This window comes from Equus quagga, chromosome 20 (genome assembly GCF_021613505.1).
Source record: "Equus quagga isolate Etosha38 chromosome 20, UCLA_HA_Equagga_1.0, whole genome shotgun sequence".
Classification (NCBI taxonomy): domain Eukaryota; kingdom Metazoa; phylum Chordata; class Mammalia; order Perissodactyla; family Equidae; genus Equus; species Equus quagga.
In genome coordinates, this window is record NC_060286.1 from 5,357,472 (window position 1) to 5,382,157 (window position 24,686).

General features: G+C 41.4%; 1 protein-coding gene across 1 annotated transcript in view; it reads left to right on the plus strand.

Annotated features, from left to right (window-relative positions):
• DACT1 (dishevelled binding antagonist of beta catenin 1) overlaps positions 1-1,792 on the plus strand; it is a 12,215-nt gene extending 10,423 nt beyond the window's left edge. Inside the window, exon 5 of the mRNA XM_046647728.1 lies at positions 4-1,792. Coding sequence (XP_046503684.1) covers positions 4-613 — 610 coding nt within the window. The 3' untranslated portion in view covers positions 614-1,792. The remainder of the gene's footprint in view (positions 1-3) is intronic.
• The last annotated feature ends 22,894 nt before the right edge of the window (positions 1,793-24,686 follow it).

The window sequence follows — 24,686 nt, forward strand, 5'->3', positions numbered from 1 at the left end:
CAGGGGCGGCGGCGGCCAGGCCGAGGCGGCGCTCCCCAGCCGGCCGCTGGGCGCCGGCCCCCGCGGGCCCGGGAGCAGGGCGCACGGGCACGGTCGCGAGGCGCTGGCCAGGCCCCGGCACAAGCGGCCCGAGTCGCGGCGCTGGCGCTCGGCGGCCGAGGTGTCCTACGAGGAGGCCCTGCGCAGGGCGCGGCGCGGCCGCCGCGGGCACGCAGGTCCCTACGCGGCGCCGCCGCCCTTCGCCAGCGCCTACGCATGCGCGGCCAGCGACTCCGAGTACTCGGCCGAGTGCGAGTCCCTGTTCCACTCCACCGTGCTGGACACCAGCGAGGACGAGCGCAGCAACTACACCACCAACTGCTTCGGCGACAGCGAGTCCAGCGTGAGCGAGGGCGACTTCGTGGGCGAGAGCACCAGCACCAGCGACTCGGAAGAAAGCGGGGGCTTCATGTGGTCCCAGTTTGTGCAGACCCTCCCTCTGCAGGCCGTCCGCGCCCCGGACCTGCACGGCAACCCCGCCAAAGCCTTCGTCAAAATCAAGGCCTCGCATACCCTCAAGAGGAAGATCCTCCGATTTCGGTCTGGCTCCTTGAAACTGATGACGACCGTTTGAATCACGTCGTTGGTGTGAAAGTGGGTATTTTCTAGTTACCGAAGAAAAGGTGGCGTCCTAGTTTTTGTGTCATAATTGCACAGAATGCTTTCCTTTTGTTAAGATAAAACCAAGATAAATTATGTCTCATTTCATCATGTGTGGACACTAGTGCCTTTAATGGAAGGTAAAGAATGTTTTACTGGTTAGAAGTAAATATTGAGTTTTTAATGGTGGTAATAGTGAGTGAATTTTGTGGTAGCAGATGATTTTTAAATGTTCTGAGCATCTGTGAAGGCGCAGGTTTTGATGTTCAAGTCTGGTTGGGGTGAGACCTTTCGATCTGAAGGTCAGGTGGATAGAATTGCAGGACATGCATTTGCTTCTAGGTTCTTAAGGGCAGTGTCTCCGTGAGGGTTATCCAGTTGAGGGGCATCACGTACAATTGTGCAAAGTAGGTACGAGGGACAGTCATTGTTTGCTGTAAATTTTTCATACAGTCTGCATCTCTTAAATGTATCCCCATTCTATTTTCTTCTCAGAACTGTTTGGTTTACTGGACTCAGAACTTGAAGACCAGACCCTGAATCCAGAGAGCTGGTGACCTGGATAGGGAGCTGGTACTATCTTAAAGGATTCGCTAAACTTTTGCCACACTTGGTGCCTAGGCCCTGGTTGCAGTAACCCCTTCTGGGGCCATTTATCCAGCATTTTGATGCCTTTCTCCTTCTCCCTAATTTGCAGCAGATCCAACTATTTCTCCCTTGGAGGACTTGCCTTTGTGATAAAATTTTGGTCCTTAGGTACAGAGAAGTTCACTCCTAATAAACCTTGGGCATGACTACAAGCCCAGAATTGCTCACTGAGCACTGTGCCACCTTAGCAGTGACCCAAACACACGAGTGCAATCCAGTCCAGATTGGACCACTGATGCTGTCTGGAAGGGCTTTTTTTTTAAAAAAAAAAACAACTTTTTTGGTAACAGTATTGTGTAAAATTGCTTTTTTTATACCAATATATGCATGTTTTGTGCATGAGTAGTATTTGTTTTGATACTCCTGTTGGTGTTAAATTGCTGTATGATATAAACAGTATGTGTTTTTATATATCATTGTGTAAATTTAATATAACACATTATATACTGTAATAAACGATTTGTTTTACTGCTGTTAAGTTTGTTATTTGGGTATAAAACCAGATGTTTACACCTATAAATCTTGTGCTGATTATTGTGGGTTTTATATTAGGCCTATTCTACCTTTAGAATATTACTTGCAATAATTAAGGCAGGTTTTAGGAGTATTCTTTGAATGGATGGTGAGTAAGCAAATGAGGAAATGCAAACCACTTCTTTAGAATACTTAAGGTACTATGTTAACATTTAAGGTAAATTTTTTTTTTTTTTTTTTTGCTGGGAAAGATTTGCTCTGAGCTAATATCTGTTGCCAATCTTCCTCTTTTTTTTTTTTTCCCTCCCCAAAGCCCCAGTACATAGTTGTATGTTCTGGTTATAGGTCCTTCTAGTTCTTCTATGTGGGACACCACCACAGCATGGCTACTGAGAGATAGGTGGTGTGGTTCTGTGCCTGGGGACTGAACCTGGGCCACTGAAGTGGAGCGCACAGAACTTTTAACCAGTAGGCCATCAGGGCTGGCTCAAATTTAAGGTAAATTTGATAGAAGTCTTCTAAGGAAAATATTTCTGAGAAGAACACTGCTCCCCCTACTTTTTAGTATAAAAAACTTCCAACCTGGAAAAGTTGAAAGGCTAGTACAATAAACATCTGTGTAGCCGCCTAGATTCCACAATTGCTGACATTTTGCTGTGCTTATTTTAACTCTCTGTGTATTTATTAGATTAAACCATATTGCTGGTTTTGTAGGTCAAAGACAGATTTTGGCAATCCTGCCTTTCCCAGCCACACTGCTGTACTATTTTGAAGTAAATTTCATATTTCACTTCTAAAAACTTAAGCATGTACTTCCTAAGAACAAGGAGATTTTCCCATATAACCACAATGTCGTGATGACATCTAAGGAAAGTTGTCAGTAGTTCTTAGTATCATCAAATATTTAATCTCTATTCAAATTTTCCAATTTGTTTCAAGAATTTTTTTTTTTAAAGATTGGCACCTGAGCTAACAAGTGTTGCCAATCTTTTTTTTTTTCTTTCTGCTTTATCTCCTCAAACTCCCCCTGTATATAGTTGTATATCTTCGTTGCAGGTCCTTCTAGTTGTGGGATGTGGGGCACTGCCTCACCATGGCCTGACGAGCAGTGCTGTGTCCGAGCCTAGGATCCGAACCCTGGGCCGCCAAGGCGGAGCGTGCGAACTTAACCACTTGGCCACGGAGCCGGCCCCCGAGAATTTTTTACTAGCTCCTTCCACCCTCCCCTCACCCAGGATTCAGTCAGTGTTATGCATTGCATTTGCTTGTAGATCTCTAGTGTTTTTAGTTTAGACTTGTCTCCCCACATTTTTCTTAATGACGTTGGGTTTTTAAAGTCAGGACAGTTGTGTTGTAGAAGGGCCCACGTTCTGGATTTGGTTGTTTCCTTATATTGTCTTTGAACAGCTTCTGGTCCCTTTATTTCCTGTAAACTGTGTAAGGCCTGATTGGATTCAGGTTGAGCGTTCTTGACAAGATTTCCCTAGTGATCTTGTGTCCTTTTATTGTTTCCCATCAGAAGCATAGCATCAGATTGCACTGCTGTTACTGAATTTAAGAGTGATCCCTTGGTTGAGTTGGTGAGCAGAGGTTTCTCCATTATAAAGGTTTTCTTTTTTCTCTTTGCAAATGGTTAGTATTTTGAGTGATTTTTTGGTGCTGTGTGTCTATCCTGTTCTCACAACCTTCCACTTACTGGTTTTAGCTTGCCGTGCTGGCCCTTGCCTCCATTGCTTATACCTTGGGGATGCAAAATGGTAGTTTTCTAAATATCTTTCCTTCTACTTTGATTAGCTGACGTTCTACAAACAAGAATTTTCCTTCTTTTTTTTCCTTTTCTCTTTTTTATCACTATGGACTCAAGGATTTTTATTTATTTGATATCTTACAATCCCATACAGTTATTGTTCTTTTAATGCTCAGCATGTCCCAAATTTGGCCATTGGGAGGATACATTTTGTTAAAAGGAAGCTGTAGAATCACCTCAGTCTCATAATTCATATATTTATTATGAAATGTACTCAAATTTTTGAAATGTACAACAAATTTTTCAAATGCTAAATTTCAACGCAACAAAAATCCTTCAACTATCCGTTTTTTTGTTGTGTCTTGGAAATTTTCTCTTTTCCTATACTTTATATACCTCATCTCTAAGGAGGCTTTTAACTTGTCAAATTATTTCTCCATGGCTTATAAAGGTCAGACATCTTTTTTTTCAACAAGACACTTTTTTTTTTTCAGCAAGACATCTCAGAGAACTCAATTCTTCAAAATGTTGTAGAGTTGCTAGTCTTTTGGTATTCATAGGTTTTTATATGCAACCAGTCATTCTGCTCTGACTAGAACTTTGATTTCCTTATTAAATCTAAGCCAAGCGCAAGCGAGCGGTGATCTCACCATCCTTTCTAATGTTGTGATCCGATCTCTTTGGGGACAGGCTATAAAGTTTATCATGTAAGGCAACTGTGACCTGCAGTTATTTCCTGAATCATTTCCAAGTTGTTCTCAAGGAACATGATTCTCAGAAGGGGAAGCATTTTGAAAACCAGCTTCTGAACAATTGCATCTTAGGTGACAGAATGCCAAACGAAGAGAAGCGTGAAAAACAGGATTTTCACAGAACCTTGGGTTTGTCCTATTCTGTCTGTTGCTTGACTTCCCTGTAGCTAGCAGTTGTACTGCACTTGGAAAATTGGCTTTTCTTCTTTATTTTCAATGACAAAATAGCTGCTATTGTTGTTACAAACAAAAGAGCTCTTTAAAATATTTTCCTTTATTTGAATAAATTATAAATGCTCATTGTCATTAAAGAAAAAATAGATCTGAAAAATACACAGGTGTTTAAACTCTCTCAATTCTTCTCAAATCCTACTCTTCAATAAATTTAGTGTATATATTTCCATACTCTGTTATATACACATACAAATATGAAACCTTTACATTTTTCCTTCAGAATGAAGTCTCAATCTATATGTATTAACTTGTAACTTGATTCCTTCATTTCATGGACCTGTATAGTGGATATAATTCCCAATTCTTTTTAATGGGGTTCCAAGGATTTCCTCACTAAGGAAAAAGGCACCAGATCTTATGGGCTGCTTGTTTGCCCTGCTTAGAAAGATTCTATTTAGCAACAGAAGTGTTCCCTGAGTGCTAGACATTTACACACATATTGCCTTTCTAGTTTTCTATTTTGTATTTTTTTATTTTGTATTATGAGCTTACTCTCAGTGGGGTGTTAACTGGGGGAGTCCTGTGAGGCTTGATGAAGGATTTTGCCATACCAAGAAGCTCTGTGTTTTTCTGCCAGGCACGTCAAGGGCGTTTCCAGCCTGGACAACCTTTTAAGTTAATTTCTGTCCTTTGGGGTTACCTGACTACAGAGGTGGTGTAAGTTCAAATCCTGAACCCACGTGAGGATAGGCTGTGGTTACGTGTTCTCAGAGGCAGAAGAGCTTCCTTATTTTCATCCTGGGCCGGGAAGTGTGTTTTTTTCCTGGACCAACTTTCACTGAGGGTGTAGCCCTTCAGTGCTCTCAGGTATGGGGAAGTGTCGGTTCCAAATTCTGCCCTGTGAGGGCCAGCTCCTGAGTGCCTGTCAAACCAAACCACTTGCTAAAGGGACCAGCAGCTTCTCCCCTGCTCTCCAAGGGGAGACCAAACTTGGGTGCCTTTCTTTCTAGTGAAATCAACACACACTTACGAGGATGTTTGTTATTAGTTTATCCATCATTTCTTTTTTTTTTCTTTAAAGATTTTAGTTTTTTCCTTTTTCTCCCCAACCCCCCCGGTACGTAGTTGTATATTCATAGTTGTGGGTCCTTCTAGTTGTGGCATGTGGGACGCTGCCTCAGCGTGGCTTGATGAGTGGTGCCATGTCCACGCCCAAGGTTCGAACTGACGAAACACTGGGCTGCCTGCAGCGGAGCACGTGAACTTAACCAGTTGGCCACGGGCCGGTCCCCCTTATCCATCATTTCTAAATGTTTTTACAATGAGATGACTAGGTTATCTAGTTCACCATGTGGCTGGAAACAAAAACGCAGAGAGCTACCTGTTGCCTTTGCCAATAAGTTGGATTCTCCTTTCCCCCTCTTAATTTTGGTACAATTTTATTGAGACACAATTGAAGTACAGTAAAATGCACGTTTGAACTGTATGATTTGATCAGTCTTGATATGTGTATACACCTCTGTAACCACCACAATCAGTATAACAAATATTTCAATCATTCTCAAAAGTTTCCTTGTTTCCCTTTGTAATCCATCTCTCCCTCTACCGCTTTCCACAGGCAGCCACTGATCTGCTTTCTGTCACTATAGATTACTCTGTTTTCTAGAATTCTATATAAATGAAATTAATGTGTACTCCTTTTTGACCAAATTTTCATTCCGCATAATGATTTTTAGATTCGTCCGTGTTGTTTCCTGTCTTCATAGTTCCTTCTTTTTTATTGCCAAATTGTATTCCTTTGTATAGGTATATAACAATTTATCCCATTTACTTGTTAACGGATTTTTGGGTTGATTCCAGGTTGGGGCTATTACAAATAAAGCTGTGAGGAACATTTGTGCACAGGTCTTTGTGTGGGTAAATGTCTTTGTTTCTCTTGGACAAATACTTCGGAAGTGGAATGCCTTGGTTTTGTGGTAGGCATATATTTAACTTTTTGAGAAATTGCAAAAATATATTTCAAACTGGTTGTACCATTTTACATTCCTACCAGCAAAGTATGAGAGTTTCGGTTGCTCCATATCTTCTCTGTCATTGGGCAAGCTCAGTCTTTAAAATTTTAGCCAATCTAATATATATGTAATGGTATCTCATTGTGGCTTTCATTTGAATTTTCCTGAGGACTAATGATGTTGAGCACATTTTCTGTGCTTATTGGACAGGTGTATATGTTCTTTGGTGAAGTGTCTATTCAAATAGTTTGTCCATTTAAAAAATCGAGTTTTTGGGCTTCTTTTTATTGAGTTGTAAGAGTTTTTTTTGTAAGTTCCATATAAAAGTCCTTTGATATATGTTGTGAATATTTTCTCCCTGTCTGTGGCTTGCCTTTTCACTTTCTTAATGATGGCTTATGAAGAAGAAAAGTTTTTGATTTTGATCAAGTTCAATTTTCTATTTTTTCGTTTATGATTTGTGATTTTGGTGTCCCATCTAGGAAACCTTTGCCTACTCCAAGCTTGCAAAGATTTTCTCCTATGCTTTCTTCTAGAAGTTTATGGGTTCGGGTTTATATAGAGCTCAATAACCTAGTTTGAGTTCATTTTTGGGTATGATGTGAAATAAGTCTAGATGTTCAATGTTTCCAAACAGATATTTAGTTTGTCTGGCACTATTTATTGAAATGACTTTCCCTTCTGAATTGGCACCTTTGTAAATAAAGTCAATTGACCTATGTATCTGTTTCTGGATTCTATTCTGTTTCATTTATCTATATGCCTGTCTTTTCACCAATATCAAACTATCTTGATTTTTTAGCTTTATAGTAAGCATTGAAATCAGATAGGGCAAGTCCTCCAATTTTGCTTTTCTTGTTCTCCTTCTTATTCTTAATTCCTTTGATTATTCTAGATCCTTTGCATTATCATATAAATTTTAGAATCATGTTGTAAATTTCTAAAAAAAAAAATCCTGCTGAAAATTTTATTGGTATCACATGGAATATTGTTCATTGTAGAGATATTGATTGCCATCTTAAAAATAATGTCTTTCAATCCATGAGTATGGTATCTTTCCATTTATTTAGGTCTTCTTTAATTTTCTTCAGCAATGTTTGTAGTTTTTAGTGTAGAGGTCTTTGTCATCTTTTGTTAGATTTACCCCTATGTATTTTATGATTTTTGGTGATACTGTAAATAGCAATTTTGAAAATTTCATTTTCTAATTGTTTGCTGGAAGTATAAGAATACAATTGATATTGTATATTAATCTTGAGCCCTGCACCTTACTAAATTCATTTATTTGTTTTAGTAATTGTTTTGTAGAATTCCAATCCTGGACTTTTTGATATTGTCCTAAAGGTAAGGAAAACTTTGTTCGTTTTCTTCAATCCTTTTTCTCTGTTCTTCAGTTTGGATAATTTCTATTGATCTATCTTCATTTTCCTTTGTTATTTCTGTTATGCTATTGAACCTACTCAATGAATTTTATTTTTAAATTTCAGATATTGTATTTTTCAGCTCTAAAGCTTCCAATTTATTATTATTATTTTTTTTATAGTTTCTCTTTCTCTACTGAGAATTTCTATCTTTTCATTCACTTCAAATATATTTTCCTTTACCCCACGAAGCATAGTTATGGTAGCTCCTTTAAAGTCTTTGTTTGATAGTTTCAACATTTAGGTCATCTTGAGATTGGCATCTGTCGATTGTTTTTTCAGTGAGAATTTGCCACATTTTCCTGTTTCTTTTGTTGTCAAGTAATTTCAGATTGTGTTCTGAAAACACTGTCAATGTAATGTTGTATAGGTTCTGCATCCTTTCATAATCCTCAGAGAATGTTGATATTTTTGCTTTAGCAAGCAATCAGCCCAGTTAGGCTCTGACTCTAAGTTCTTCTCACCTTTGTGGTCAGTTGTTCAAGTTCAATTATATAATTATATAAGCCTTTGCTGTGCTGCTGTAGGTCTGTCCTGCACATGCATGGTTCAGGTGTTAGTCTGAGACTTATGTGGGTGGTTCACATCTCATTTAAATTCTCAGTCTTTGCTATTTTAGTTTGAGTCTGTACCTTGCCTGCGTGGCTCAGATGTGAGATTGAGCCAAGGATTTATACTAGAATTAGAGGACTTTTTTCTTTGGTTCTTTTCCCTCTGGGATTTCTCCCACTCACTCCACCCCGCAGGGTTGACGTTTCCTGGTTCCTCTGGCTAGAGACATGTTTCACCTGGAATTTTAGCTGCCTATAGCACACATTGCTCTGAAACTGGGCCCTGCCCTCAGGATAAAGCTGCATGAGAAAAGGAAAAAAAACCCCAAACCGGGAAACTGATCCATACCCCCAAATCCATCTGCTTTTGTTTCCTCTCAGTCCTCACATAGTTTTTTCTCCCCGTGTTTTTGTCAGAGTTTTGCGTTGTAATCAGTGGGGTGGATAAGCTTTAGTGGGCTTGCATTGTCATGGCAGAACCAGGATCCGCTGACCCATTTATTTTTGATAGGGATAAAATTCAAAAACCCTGCAGAGTCCTGCAAGAGAGCCAGTCATGTGCTTCCTCAAAGTTCCCCACCCTACTCTGAAACACGCAGACTTTCCGTGTTCTGGTTTTTAAACCTCGTGTAATAGGGAGAGTCTTTAAAAACAAGGAAATCCTTTATCAGTGTCAAAGAGGGTGTGTTTAGGATAGGCACAGTCCATTTCATTTCACTTTTTTCTACGTGTAAACCTTTAATTTGGAGGGTAGAGGGGAGCTGTATAATTATTTTTATATGATTCTTTCTTTTGGGGCTAAGAAAAAAAATAACATTCTCTACACATATGTATATTGCTTGAAAGGTGGCATAAAAGTGCCTTTTCTTTCCTTGGGAGTCATTTTGTTTAGTTTGAGACCCGTCAATTTTAGTTATTTACCTGATCACTATATCTCTGACTGTAACATAAATACAGTATATAATTACACTTTTGAAAATGGTTATTTACTCCTTGGCCCACAATGGTGTTTTGGAGCTGCTGCAAGCTATCTGTTAACCATAAGGAGGAGCAGCAAGGAGCCCAGAGCTGATTCCGAGAGTTATTTTAATTTGAGGACCATTGCCCAGGTAAATAACAGCTGCTTTGGAATCATTACAGCTGACGCGGTCAATGCATAATTTACCTCTATATTTAACTATAACAGATGAATATTTCAGGGTTACCAAAATACAAAACCTGTCTTGAATATCACTAGTTCCTGTAGCTGTTACGTTTTAAAGGACATGCTGTGCAGATATTAGGAGGGAGCCTTTCAGTCTGGAGGGTTTGGTTGGGAGATTGTGATTAATGATGGGCAATGTCAAAATGGTCAGAGTATGAATTTGGTTTCGGGAAACAACCTTAAAATCTACTTATTTATCAAAATCTTATGCAGAATGTGTTAATTCTTTGAACTGGCAAACTTGGGCAGGGAATCTTGGAAGGGAAACTTTCTCTCATGAGATTTTCTTTTTAAATTTATATTCCTTACTTAAGAGGAGGGCATGCCCACATTTCCAGCTCTCTATTGGGTTCTGGCATTTTATTCTGAATATCATACTTCACCAGAACCAGGAAATGCAGAGGTCCATTTTCAAAACTGAGGGGAACTTTTTTTTAATCAAAAGTAATCTTTTATTATTACAGACACAGTATATGTGTATTATAGAAATTTAAAAAATATAAATAAGCAAAAAATAAGAATATGAAAACACTATTTTTATTATCTAGAGATGATTCCTGCCAACCCTTCATTGTATATCCTTGCAGATTCCCTTCCAGTTGTGCATATATGTATTTTTGTCCCTAGAACGAGATCATGCCTTACTTGCTATGTTCCCATTTGATTTCCAAAGTCAAGGATCTCTGCTTTTCCATGTGAATGCATTTCCGTCTTATCTAATACCCAGTCCACATTCATATTTCCCTAACTGTTTAGAGGAACTTTAAAAAAAATTTTAAAAATTCAAAATCAATCTGTGATAACCATAACTTTAATGTCCTAAGATGGTATTCTAAATATTTGTCTGAATTGATTTGATTCAGAGAATTCGTGGGAGGTCATTGGCAGGCCTAATAGTTGGTATTGATAATCATGTGGTCAATCTGTCATATAGATTAATTGATTCCAATCTTAGCTATCGAGTTACCAAAATCAAAGTAAACTTGTACTCTGGTCAATTGAGGAACTGAAATGACACCCATTCTCTCAAGAAGTTCCTAATAGGAATGAAAAGGTATACGTTCCTAATGTGAGGAATGTAGCGGTACTTGTATTTGTAGCATTTTACTTTCTTTTGTGTTATTTCATACAATGTGTGACTAAGGTTTACTGCGGGAGCAAGCTAGAACCTTTGGAAAGGACCCGGGTAATTGCTGACCGTTAGAGTGTATCCCATAAACGAGTTTTTTGAGTCTTGTCCCCTAAATGATATCCCGAATCAGGAAAGAGTTACAGTTATTCCCAAAGAGCCAAAACTAGTCCAAGGGAGGAACATTCTTTCTTTGGCATCTCATCAGTCGATATTTAGAGGAAAGGATTTAAGAGGCTGAAAATATGGCTCGTTGCCTAAGACACACATATTTTATACTTAAGAAACAAGTTTCTGGAAGAGTAGCACTGTAACATTTAGAACAATATGCCTAATTTTCTTTTTGTCCTCACACTCAAGTTTTTAAATATAAAAGGTATTGAAAACCTACATATTAAATAAGTTTAACAAATAGAAAAGGCAAATCACCATTACTTTACTGTCCTAATCAATTATTAGCATTTTGATGTGGTTCCTCCAAGTATTTTTTCTATGCATATGCCATAGTTGCTGTCATATGCATATGTGCATACATACGTATATACACAAATACACTTACACATCAGTTCGTAGCATACACATGTATATGTAAGTATATATATGTACATTTGCATGTACATATGGTATGTACTTATACAGATATTTTTATATATACATATAAGTACATAAACATAGGTACTTAGCAATAGTCAAGCATTCTTCTCTGATTACTATAGTCTTTCTAATCAGCATTTTGTAATGGTTACATAATATTTTATTGTGGTATTCGATAATTTATTTAGCCATTCCTCTCATGATGGAAATTTATTGGGTTTCAGTTCAGGACCCAGTGTTTCCTGGCCTGCCCACCAACTGCGCCTGAGATACTCTGGGGAAGTTTCTTCCTTCCCTTCCCCACCCGTTCTCAGGGCATCTCTCCAGGATCCACATTCTAGAATGTTTCCGCAAGGAGACTGATCTCAGAGGTCAAGCTTCGTTTTGGCTCTCTTGCTCTGCTCTCCCCTTATGTACTTGACATTTTGAACTGTTCCTTCTTGTAAGTCTGCCTTGCCAGGAAGTTGGACTTGAGTTCTCCATCCTTCTCTGCTCTTCCTAACCCTGTCTGCATCTTCCCAGCTAGTCTTGAGTTTATAGATCTTGGCTTGGGCCAGAGTGCTAGGCCTCAGCTCACCACTGGATGGAAGTCAGAGTAGCCGGGGAAGGTCACTAACTCTCTGGTTTGTGCCCATCATAAATGACTCTGGGATGAGCAATCTTTTCGTAAAATTTTCCCTCATACTTAGGATTATTTTCTTAGGCTAGGAGCCCAGAAATGCAATTACTGAAGTAAAGATTATGACTATTTTTAAAGCTGTTAATATTTATTGTCAACTGAATATAGCCAATATTTATTAACCATTTCTGAGACATTCTCTCATTTAATTCTCACAACAGTTCTACACATATCCGCATCATGGATAAGGGAATGGAAGCATAGAGTTGTATGCCTAGCATACCTATGTATGTCTATAATGTTTTATTTTGAGCTGTCGTCATGGCACCATCATTTCTATCATAATTTAAAAGGCAACAATAGGTTTTGTTAATGTATGTACCTAATTTTTTGGAGGTGGGAGTATGGTAACAGGAAAGGTTGGTTAAATAATTTTATTTCTTTAAAAAAGCAGTTGTGGGCCGGCCCATTGGCGCAGCAGTTAAGAGCGCACGTTCTGCTTCTGGTCGGCCTGGGGTTCGCCGGTTCAAATCCTGGGCGCGGCCATGGCACCGCTTGGCAAGCCATGCTGTGGCAGGCGTCCCACATATAAAGCAGAGGAAGATGGGCATGGATGTTAGCTCAGGGCCAGTCTTCCTCAGCAAAAAGAGGAGGATTGGTAGCAGTTAGTACAGGGCTACTCTTCCTCAAAAAAAAAAAAAAGGTTGTGATTTGCTTTCTTTGAACATTATTTGTACCTTAAAGATATAAACACAAAATCAGTTTTAAACCAAAAGATAAACAGGAGGGCTCATTTTTGACCTGTTCATCAAATATTTCAGCACCTACTAGATATAGCACTGTGTTAGGAGCTGTGTAGATGAGTTAGAATGTAGGCTCCACAGGGGAGGGGAGGAGAGGAGAGGGGCCTGCTTGCCTCGTTCGCTGCTGTGCATAGACCCCCGTTATCCGTGGTTTCGCAGTTTGTTACCCGTGGTCAACCATGGTCTGGAAGCAGACGATCCTCCTTCTGATGCATTGTGCTGTCATGTCAATAGTAGCCTAGCTACGTCATAATACCTGCGTCAGTCACCTGAATAGGCAGGCATTTTATCATCTGACATCATCACAAGAAGGGTTAGTACAGTACAGTAAGATATTTTGAGAGAGACCACATTCACCTAACTTTTATTATAGTATATTGTTATATTTTATTATTAGTTATTGTTGTTAATCTCTTAGTGTGCCTAACATAAATTAAACTTTAGGATATGTAGGTACAGGAAAAAACAGTATATGTAGGGTTCAGTACTATCTGCGGTTTCAGACATCCCCTGGGGGTCTTGGAACAAGTCCTGCATGGATAAGGGGGACTACTGTATTTGCAAAGCCAGGACAGTGCGTGGCACACAGTAGGTGCTCAGGAAATATTTGTAGAATACTGTTTTTACTACTTAGGATTAGGTTCATCAGTGAGTGGTGGAAACGCCAAAATAACAATGGCTTAAACTGGATGGAATTTTCTTAGATAAAATAAATCTAGAGAAAAGCAGTCCAGGCTGTTAGCGAAGGTTCATGATATCATCAGAGCACAGTTTGTTTGTGTCTTATTGCTCTGTATTCCTTGGCATGTGACTTTTACTTCAGGGTCCTAGCAGACTGCTTGAGCTCCAGACTTCACATCAACATTTCCAAGAAAAGGGAGAAAAGAAGGGCATGCTCCCCTCTTTAAAGGCGCTTCCTGAAAGTTGCACATAGTCCTTTACTTACGTCACATTGGCCAGAACTTAGCCACATTGTCAATTCTAGTGTCAAGGAGGCTGGGAAATGTGGACTTTGTCATGGGTGACTTGTGCCCCAGGTAACATCGAGCTCTCTATGATCCTGGAAGAAGGAAAGAATGCATTTTGGAGACAACCAGCAGGATCTCTTGGTAGTGAACTTAAGTCTTAGGAAGGGAAGTTACGAACTCATTAAACTTTAAATAACCACATAAAGCTTTTATATCATTGAAACCAAACCAGTTGTAGAGATGCAGCAGAGAGAGACTGACTGAGGGTGCGGTTGGGGATGGCGTCTGGTTGGGGGTGGGCCTGGATCCTGGAGGGTGGTGGGGAGAGCCGCAGGCCAGTCCAGGCAGCAGATGTTTTATGTTAGGTAGAGGTGGGAAAAATACAAAAAAACACCTCATGATGGTTATGAATAAAATCCTGTCTACTTTTGATCATCAAGAAAAGGTCATAGTAATAGTTTCAAAATCAATACGTTTTATTTAAAGGGTGTTCTACTTCCTTTAAGCAAATCTTTGAAGCCGTGCTTTTGGACTTCCCCCTTCAAGCCTCCTATGGTTCTTGGGTGTTTCATCGGTGGTTCTCCAAAGCCCTGTTTTCTTCATAAGGCTCTTCTGGTCCTTTGTGGGGCATAGAGCACTCAAGGCACTCTTGTGGCCAGTGGCGATTTCTCCGAGTTAGGGGACTGTCGCGCCCTGTTCTATACTGGTGTCTCAAAGTCCCCAACATAAAAAAGGAGCAAAAACTTCCTCCACGTATTTGGAGGCTGAATTTATTTTTCTTATTATTTTAAAAATTACACATATTTGGACACATTCATCAAAGAATCAGAAAACAAGGGTGGGCAAAAAGAAAAAATAAGCTGTAATTTCACTCTCCAAAGATGCCCCCTGTTAATTTTGATGGAAGCCTCTACAGACTTTTAAATGCCTCTAAAAAGATATATTCACATAAACATTTATTTAAGAAAACACTGCCAAATTAATGTTTTATAATCTGCGTTTTCAATTTAATGATCTAGTGTGAATTTTTTTGATCAATAAATATAATTGCATGCTCATTTCAAATGGCTGCATAGTATTTTATTGGGAGGATGTGGAAGGACTGATTTTTGGTGACATGAAATATGTCTGTCTGCAGTGCTTCCTTTTATCAGGAAGTTAGGAGAAGTGCCAACTCACAGGAGCTGAGTGGCAGCAGAAGGCTTCAAGGAAGGTCATCGGCAAAGGTTAGCTGCACAGAGGCCTGAGGCTGAGAGACTGAATCTAATACCTGGACAACTGGTTGCTCCCGGTGGGGCTGTCTAGAGAGGTGGTTGTCAGCCAGATCGGTATCACTCGTAGCCTGGGTGCCCCCAGGGAGTGGCCTGGAGCCCAGGTGAGGGCCTCTTTGGGAGCAGATGGCTCTGCAGAAGTCGCCTCAGGCCAGCTGGTGTTCTGTAAACAGGCTGCGTCTGCCGGATCCTGGCCTTTTCTCCAGTGGGTCTTGGAGAAGAAGCACTCTGTCAGGCGGGGAGCAGTTTTGTAACTGCTCTAGCTGCCGCCTCCTTCCCCCGCTACCTCACCCTCACTCCCCAGTTGCTTACATTCCGCTACCGATATCTGATGGACGTGCAAAGCAATTACTTCATGCGCCAGGTATGTGTAGCGCTTAAGTCTTCCCACTCAGGAGACTTTAGAAATAAAACTCAGATTAGGTAACAGCCAGGGCAAGATAATCGAGTACGTTTTTCAACGGTGACATAATGACTTTCCTTAGTGATTTCCTATTGTTTGAAGGGGATCATTATCTCTCTGTGAAACCACGTCTGACATCCAGGCTGAAGTGAGTTGCTGAAATACTGGTCCTTCCTTCTGAATGGTGAGAGCCCACCTGCCTCTGGCTAATGGGCTTTGTACATCAGGGCAATGCCCTGGGTGGATGCTGGGCGCTTGCCGGCAGCCCTGACGTTGTGCATTAAGGGTACATATCTTATAATATGAGAGCTACATCTGATATAGATTCTGCTTCACAAGAACAAACTTGTTCTTTCTTGAGGATAAATGACCTCAGGGATCATTGGCTTTTAAGTGTTATAAATTTTTATGACATTATGAAAGAAATGGGGACTGCAGTAAGCCACTTAGTATTATATTTCCATTTTCTGGGTAATGGATTGGGTGTAATGTCCCAGCAGATGTGAGTAGACTACAGAGGGGAGACTAGAAACAGAGCAGGATACAGGATATGCGCAGCAAAATTGCTCTGGACAGTCAAGCTAGCTCTCCTCTGATACGACCCATTATGAAACACAAGGTGAATGCTTTGGGTGGTGTTAATGATTGATGGAGAATTAAATGAAAATAAAACTTGGTTGAGTTCTTAGAGGTCCCTAAAGCAGAGACACAGGCTAGATATCTGACAGCAAACTGGGGAAGTAAAGGAGGGCAGAACAGAAGAATTCAGAGGGGATTGAGGCAGAGATGTGAACCTGAGGAAAAAGAAAGAAAAGAAAAAAAAAAAATGGAAGAAACGAAGGGAGGAAGGGAAATAGTTGCAGATAAAACCTTTATATAGTATGGAAATAAAAATATTTCAAAATGCTAGAAATGGTTTTTCACCTAGGAGAGCAGGAGTTTGAGTAGGATTCACATATTAAATAGGATCCTGCATATTAATAAGCTTCACTTTTACCCTTTTTGAAAAGGGGAAAGGGAGAAGACAGTGAGAAAGACGCCTCGTGTTTCTAGGGGACAGTCTTTCTGAGGCACACTGCCTGGAAGCTGTTCCTTCTGTGAACAGTCATGGCGTTAATATAAGTGGCTTTATAAGGGGAAACTGAGAGCAGAGACTAGAGGAATCTTGTGGTTTGGTAGTCAAGGCTGCTGGCCATTGGGGAATGTGTCCACAGGTGCTGGTGTTCAGAGAAACAAAATACCCTGAGAGACAGACGAGGACACGGAGCTGGACCACCAGAAAACACCTTGCTGAAGGTCCCCCTGCTAGATCTTGGCATAGCAGATTCCCTCAAAATTTAGGTAATGCTAAGGAATTCAGTGACTCTGGGGTAAGTCATAGATTGGTTGGCAGGAGTCAAGTAAGTAGGATGTTTTAGGGCTATACGTTTAGACCTATTTTATATTTCTCTCAGCCTCCGTTTCCACAAATGCAGGATGATGGCATTGGAATAGATGGTTGCAACCTTAGCAAAGGCTGGGGAGCGGGTTAGGGCTGTGCAGTTGGGAATGTTGAGTTGGGTGTTATCATCCATCACGCTGGTCGAGCCAGCCAGGAGCACCAAATCTGCTGGAGTCATGAAGCTTAAGTGGTGGTGGGCCAAAGACGGAAGAGGGAATTTCTAGGACAGTCTCCAGACAGGGTCAAAGGGCCAATCCTTTGGCATTTTGCTGTTAAGGCCTCCTTTCTGCCTTGCTCTGTACCTGAGCCTTGTCAGTCTTAAAGCAGCTATATTTGGGAACAGCTGTTAAACAGAGACGTATTTGTGATAAAAAAATTTGTAGGCATCAGAAAACAGTAGAGGCAACCTAAGCAAAAGGGGAACTGATGATTAGGAGACAGGGCTGCTTGGGACCTTGGGAACAACTAGAAGCAAAGACTGACGGGAGGCTTGCTGGGACTTGCCATCTCTAGTCCTTGTTTCTCTCTCTGTTTCTGCTTGGTCTGTTCAGCACAGTCAGAGCAGAGCTGAAATTACAGTGTCCAGGCCTGGATCCTGCATCCTGAGGGGGGACATGAAGATGGTTCAAAGGAGAGCCGTAGGAATGATTATAGAGCTAAAAGAATTAGGCCTGAGAGGAAACGCTAAAGGGCTGGCGATAATTCATTGAGAAAAAGTCTGCAATTGGACATAATACAGTCTTAATTACATGATGGATTATTAGCTTAAGAAGATGGTTACGAACCGTTCTTTCTCTTCCCTAAAGATAAACCACCTGAACCACAGCAAACGGGATTCAGGCTCAATGAAGGGGAGGAGATGATAGCAGTGGAGACTGGCGGCATCTCAATGGCTTTCAGGAGAAAGCTGAGACCTCTCCTGTAGCAGCTGTGACAAATAGGTGATTCTTGTCTCTCTGGAACGATGTCTGCTCTGTCTTCAGGCACAGTGATGACCTGGAAGGGGCAGATATTTGGTTGAGTCGTAGAAGGTCTGATTGTTTTCTGGCCAATCTGTGTCTGAAGGGACTTCTCAGGCTCTTTGGTATTTTCTTAGGCTTGCAACCATATTGTACCACTAAATAATTTTCTACCTTCTCTCCAGTAGTCTCAAGTTTCAGTATCCAGCTGACAAAGAGCATTTATGTCAGTTTTGCAGGTTTGGGACATATTTGTTGCTGGTTATTTAGAAAATGATAAAATAAGATGATGTCTAAATCACTTTTTCTTCAAAGCGTCTAGTGGCTAGTTTACAAATATGAGACTGAAATCCTTGTTTATTTTGTTTTCAATCACATGATTGTTTCAATCACATGATTTGATTTTTGAAGTAAAAATAGTTAATATATATCCTCCAATTGCAAAAGAAACATAATGAACCTTTCCTCCTCTTAAGTGCTTTAAGCAACGCCCACCTCATTCAGGTACACATGACAAGTATTGAAAGCTGCTCAGCTCATAGCGTGAGGGAAGGGGGTGGAGTAACATTTTGTAATGAAACCCTCAGAACTAGCTCTAACTGTTGGCTATCTTCTGTGTTGAATGAAAACCTTCGGGTGATAGCAAAAAGTTGATCGAAACTTTCATCTAGTACTTATTGGTAAAAATGGCTTTAGATGTTTCCCAGTTAAATGCACCACGGCAGAAGATTATGATGAAAGAGCAGGAGTGTTGTTATGGGTTATTTAGTGCCTAGAAAGTCGTTGACTAAAACTTCCCTTCATATTTTGGTTCCTCTCCCTGGCACTTTCACCTTGGACTTACAAGTGCCTCTTGAGGGTGGTGGTGTCTCTGACCAGCTGGAAGTAGTTTTAGCGGCGAACAGGACTCTTTTCTAACAACATGGAGCCGTCACAAAAAATAAAGTCTCTGAATAACAATAGGCAATGTCTGTATCTGATAGTTACACACAAAATTTTTCTGCCCCACACGTTTTGACACTAATAGACTGTTTTGCTTCCAGACGGTGTCAGTTTGTCATCCTATACTACTGACTCGCTCACTATTATAGGCTGTAGTGATAGAAACTGCACATCTATCTCAAATTATTATGACCCCAAATGTGATGTTTAGTATGGTTTTGTTTTATTTCTCTGTATCGGGTTTGGGTGAAATCACGAAGGATCGCGTTCTGAGGTGTCCTGGCCTTGCGCAGCACCCATCACTCAGGTGAGAGGCGCCCCTGAAGAAACTGCGCTGCCTGAACCCACCAGCTGCTGAAGAGCCGGAGGACAGCAGACCGGGCAGGCTTCCTGGCAGCCTGCCTGCTGCGAAAGCAAAAGATTTGTGTGGCCCAGGGGTCGGGTGGGCGCAAAGGAATGGTGGTGGGGGGGGGGGGGGGGGGGGGGGAGGGAGTGAGGTGGAGAAATTCCTCCTCTTCAAGGTGGGGCAGACAGGGAGAGGCCAGAGAAGGAACCAAGGGCACAGGGAGGCTGGCAGGAGGGGAATTCGGAAGTTCTCTTTTGGACGAAGGGCTGATATGGGTGTTGGAGACCTGGCTGCTGCTGGAGCACCATCCACCCTACAGGCCTCCACCCCAGCTTTCCCTGAAGTCCTTTTAGAAACGTTGGCACTCTCATTAGACAGGGCATTTCACACTAATTTCAGACTGTCCCCCAAGCACTAGTCTTGAAACCATTAGGTTTCTCCTGTTTTTATCATGATGACATTCTCAACAGTACCATGTTGTTTTAGCAAATAGCCCCAGGCACAAGCTGGGTGCTAGGCAGCCCTGCACCTTGGGTGGGTGTGCCTGGGGTGTTTAGATAATCTCCTTCTCCTTCTCCCCGTCCCTTGTGCTTGTCCTTACTTTCAGTTAGGGGGGTCCCCAATCTAAGGGTCAGGGTCCCTTTAAAGGAACGCCTGTCCCACGTAAAGCAACACGACTGGGTGAGGAATCTCTGTGTGACCCATCCATGCTCAGTGAGGGGAGGGCACACAGCTTCCCTTAGACGAAGCTGGCTCACCACATTACACTGCAGATGGCAGATGCTCCCCCAACTGGTTAAAAGTCAAACTCTCTAGGATAATTAACCTACTTTTTAGAGATTTTTACAACAAATAGAAATGCAAGGGCTGGCCCTGTGGCCTAGTGGTTAAGTTCGGTGTGCTCTGTTTTGGTGGCCCAGGTTCAGTTCCTGGGTGCAGACCTACACCACTCATCAGCAGCCATGCTGTGGCGGTGACCCACATACAAAATAGAGGAAGACTGGCACAGGTGTTAGTTCAGGGCGAATCTTCCTCAGCAAAAAACCTCCAAAACAAAACAAAAAAGAAACACACATTCTGTGTGTGTTTCTCTTAACAGGGAAAATGGGGCCGCTGCTATGCCGCCATTGAAGCGATGACACCCTTCTCAGAGTCACCTGGCGAGGGTAGACAGTGCCCAAGTCCCACCAGGGACCTGTGCTGTGCTTTTTGTGTCTGTTGTCAGCTCTGGGGACTTTGAGCCCTGTGGACACAGAGTGGAATAGGAAGAGGGGTATGAAGGGAAGATGACTGGCAAAATCCTGAGGTACATATGCTTAACTTTCATCTCTTCCTGGAGTCTGTTTTTAGATTTGCCAAAGATAGAGGGCCCAGCTTTGATGGCAAGAACAGTGGTGGAGAGATCATCTTGCTGAAGAGGTGCTGGGATGATGGGGTCAGATGGCTTCAGGAAAGCCAAGGATTTGTTCCTAAAGGAGGGGCAGTGTGATGGGGCCACGTGTGGGTGAGTGAGGAGTGAGCAGCCAGCCCAGGGGCAAAGCAAGACGCACTCAGGAGGACCGTGAAGATGCTCAGCAATTCCGCTGACCCTGCCTCCTGACTTCCGGGCCCTTCTTAGCATGGTGCGGCCTCGTGTTCTAGGAAGCTGACAGCATGTGCTCCGATTTGGAGCTGGGCAGAAGGGGTTTGCAGAAGAGGAGCCTGGGAAGGTTCCACCTCAGGGAGCCTTGCACCCCTGCATGGTGACAACTGAAAATCACGAGGGAGCCTTCAGTGAGGGAGTCATAACCTTTCCTGTCACATCTCCACATTCTGGCAGGCTGTGGGAGAGGCGATTTGTGTGACAGGCTCTCCTTTCAGCAACGCCTCAATCACACCACTTAGATTGCAGGGGAGAAGGGGCAGGAGAGAGAAGAGAGCCGGCCCCTGCTTCTTACACAGTCAGGACCAGGTGACAGAGGTCACCAGTCCTGTGGAAACATCCCAAAGACAAGACGGAAGGCCTCTCCCCTAATCCCTTCCAGTGTGGGGATGGCATGGATCGTTAAAGAAGGGATGTTTATCTCATCTGGGCCACCGTCCACAGTCCAAACACACATCGCAGGCCCTCTCCCAGCCCTTTGGCAGAGACACCTGCCGCCGTCAGAATCCCAGCCTTCCCTGGGGACTCTTGATTTTTAATTATGCAGGAAACCATTTTCTCTCTCTCCCCTTTAAAAAATGATAAATGACTTTGGAGAAGCAGACACAACTGTGTCTTTTCAGGATTGTTTAGGAGATTTGGAGGTAGAAATATGATGGATTGGATTTGAATTAGCTTAGCTCTGACTAAGATAAATTGTCACTAAAATCATAAAGTTGCATATTTTCCACAATCAAGCCCATTTCCCTTTTGAAACTGGCGATTCTCTATAGGCTTTTGGTCAACAACAGGAAAGGAATGGGATAATAATTATCAGATTAGAGGAATACCATTAAAAGCACTAAGGCAGGCGATTTTCTGGGTTGAAATACTTGGTTAGGCTGCTGATCTTGTGGCTTCCTGTCTCGTCGCTTCCCCTGCGGCAGGAAGAGTGAGAAAACCGCTGGTCCCCACGGCCACCATCATAATGAAATGGACAGTCCCACGAGGTTCCACAGCGTTCAACTGGAAGGGACCTCTGTTCACATCCTTAAAAAAATGCATTTCAAATTTTTGTAACACCCAGATAAAAACAGTAGACTTACTCTGGGCAAAATTTTCCCAAAGATTATATATTTTTAAATACTTATATGTATAGGCCACAAGGAAACTGGTAACTTTGGCTGCCTCAGAGAAGGGGAACTGGATGATGGTGGGAGTAGGCTATAATCTAATAATTTTAAAACTACCTATTCAAATGAAAAATTAAAACAATTCCTTTAAAATATTTTTCTTTATTGAAAAGTGGACACCATGCTGGCTGGTTTGCTTTCTCAATTAATGTATGTAATCGACCCATAGCCCACATTCACCTGCCCTGGCTGGTGTTGAAGACAGATGTAAAGACAGACGCACAGATGGACCAAAGGAGTACCAGAAAGCCGAATCGATCAGAACAACTGTCCCGCCGCATCTCCCTGGAAGGTCCGTGATTGTCCTGGTTAGAGACTGCTAATTGATGTGGATTTAAAGACGATTTTAAAATCAACCATCTTTTTACTATTTATCTTATAAATGTCCTGTTTTGAGTCGGACATTTAGAAATGCTGATAAACAAAAGAAGTCACTCATAACCTAACTACTCAGAGATCATTGTTGTTAATCTTTCAAAATATTTCCAAATATAAATATCTGTTTGTAGACCCTTTACTCTATTTATCTGTTTCTATATACGGCTGTGTCTCTGTGTGTGGGCACATGAGATGCTAAATTCCCTTTAAGGGCCAGGCATATCACATAAGTGTATCAAATCAGGTGGATATAAGGTATACTGAAGAATGACAAGGATTCTGCTAAACTAGAGAGGGTATACTTACCCTAAGATACTCAAAGTTTCAATAATGTGTGGCCAAATATAACAATCTATAGGTTGGAGTTAGCTTGTGGGCCACTAGTTTATTTCACAAGAGGTAACCAAGGTTATTATTTTCTTCTGCATCCTTTCAGAGATATTCTGTGTGTGCATATTTTATATGTGCATAAATCCATTCTTTCCTCTGCTTTTTTGTTAAGCAAGTGATAGCATGTGAGTTGCAGTCTGAACTCTAGACTCAGTTGAACCTTTTGGCTGAAAGTTTGTTGTGCTGTCTGCATCATCACTGTTAGCTCTCTTCTGATCATCTTCTAAATTCTTCTGGGTCCTCTTCCAAGAGTGTCGTGGTTCTTCCCTACTACAGTATGCTTGCATTTCTTTGTTAGTGATAACTCTCTTCACCTTAGACCTTAAAGCATATCAAGTTCCTTTTACTTTCTATCACCTGCCTTGTTAGTACTTTTATCACCTATCAGTTGTGATTATCTTCGGGTTCTATTAGCATTTTGTTATGCGTGCTGCAAGAATCATAAGAGACGTTAAACAGGACTAGGCCTGAGCTTGACCCGTGGGTCACTTTGGTTAGACTCTACCACCTTCTCCAGTTGAATACCATGTCATCCATCATTGTATATTCTAAATGCTCTTGCCAACAGCTTTTAGCTGTAAAGAGCTGCTTTCAATATCTGCCATCTGCTACCAATCCCCATCTAACCATGTAACAAATTTAATGAAGAATCTTGTTCAACTTAATAAAATTTTTAGGCATGATTCTGTTGACAGTGCACACATTGGCAGCTTTCCTTGAGAGCTTTTAAAAAAATTACTTGGCTTTTGGTAATTGGTATAAAGCAGCCCTTTATTCCAGAGCGGTTAGAGTGAGCAAAGTGCAGTGAAAAGAACTGAGTTCTAATCCTGATTTGACTGAGGTACCATCTTAGTAGGCATTTAACCTCTGGGCCTTGATTTCTTCATCGGCAAAACAGGGTTAGTAATATCCACTCCAGTATGTCACACAGTGATTGGAATAAAGTTAGAAAAGAAATGCAGACAACCTTATTAAATGCTATATGAATCGATTTTTTCCACTCCAGGGCTGCTCAACACTCAACTGAGAAATAGCATAGCCGTGGATTCACACCTAGGCTATTTTAAATCGCAATTTCCCCATGAACCTCTCTACTTTTCCTAATCTTCTCCCCTGTACTTTGTGACTTTCACTCTGATTTCTCAGGACATTAACATTCATAGAATACTCTTAACTCATCTACAGAACTTATTCAAATGTCACCAATTTTCCCCACTAATGTCCTTTTTTCTGATCCAAGATCCTACCTTGCCTCTAGGACAGCTCTTCAGTTTTCTTTTGTCTTTTATGATCAAACACTTTTGAAAAGTACCAGCGAGTTATTTTGTGGAACATCTCTCAATTTAGATTTGTCTGGTGTTTTCTTTTTTTTTTTTTTTAAAAGATTTTATTTTTTCCTTTTTCTCCCCAAAGCCCCCCCGGTACATAGTTGTATATTCTTCGTTGTGGGTCCTTCTAGTTGTGGTATGTGGGACGCCGCCTCAGCGTGGTTTGATGAGCAGTGTCATGTCCGCGCCCAGGATTCGAACCAACGAAACACTGGGCCGCCTGCAGCGGAGCGCGCGAACTTAACCACTCGGCCACGGGACCAGACCCTTGTCTGGTGTTTTCTTATGCTTAAATTTGTGCTGTGCATTTTCAGCAAGAATAACACAGAAGTGACTTTGTACCCTTTTCAGGGCATCGTGTCAGGAAGTGCTGAGGCTATATGTTCCATGGCTTGCTTTGATCACCTGGCTAAGGAGATGATTTCCAGGCTTCTCCACTGGGAAGTCACCATCTTCTCCTTTGTAATTAGTAAGTATTAATAAGTATCTGATGCAGAAATACCTTGAGACTATGCAAATATCCTGTTTTCCATCATATCTTTACCTACTAATTTTAGCATCTATTGGTGATTCTTGCCTACAACAATTATTATTTTGGTGTTCACCAAATGGTGATTTTTCTATTTCCGTCATGCCTTCACTCCCATTTATTTATTTGGTTAATTATTTATTTACATCA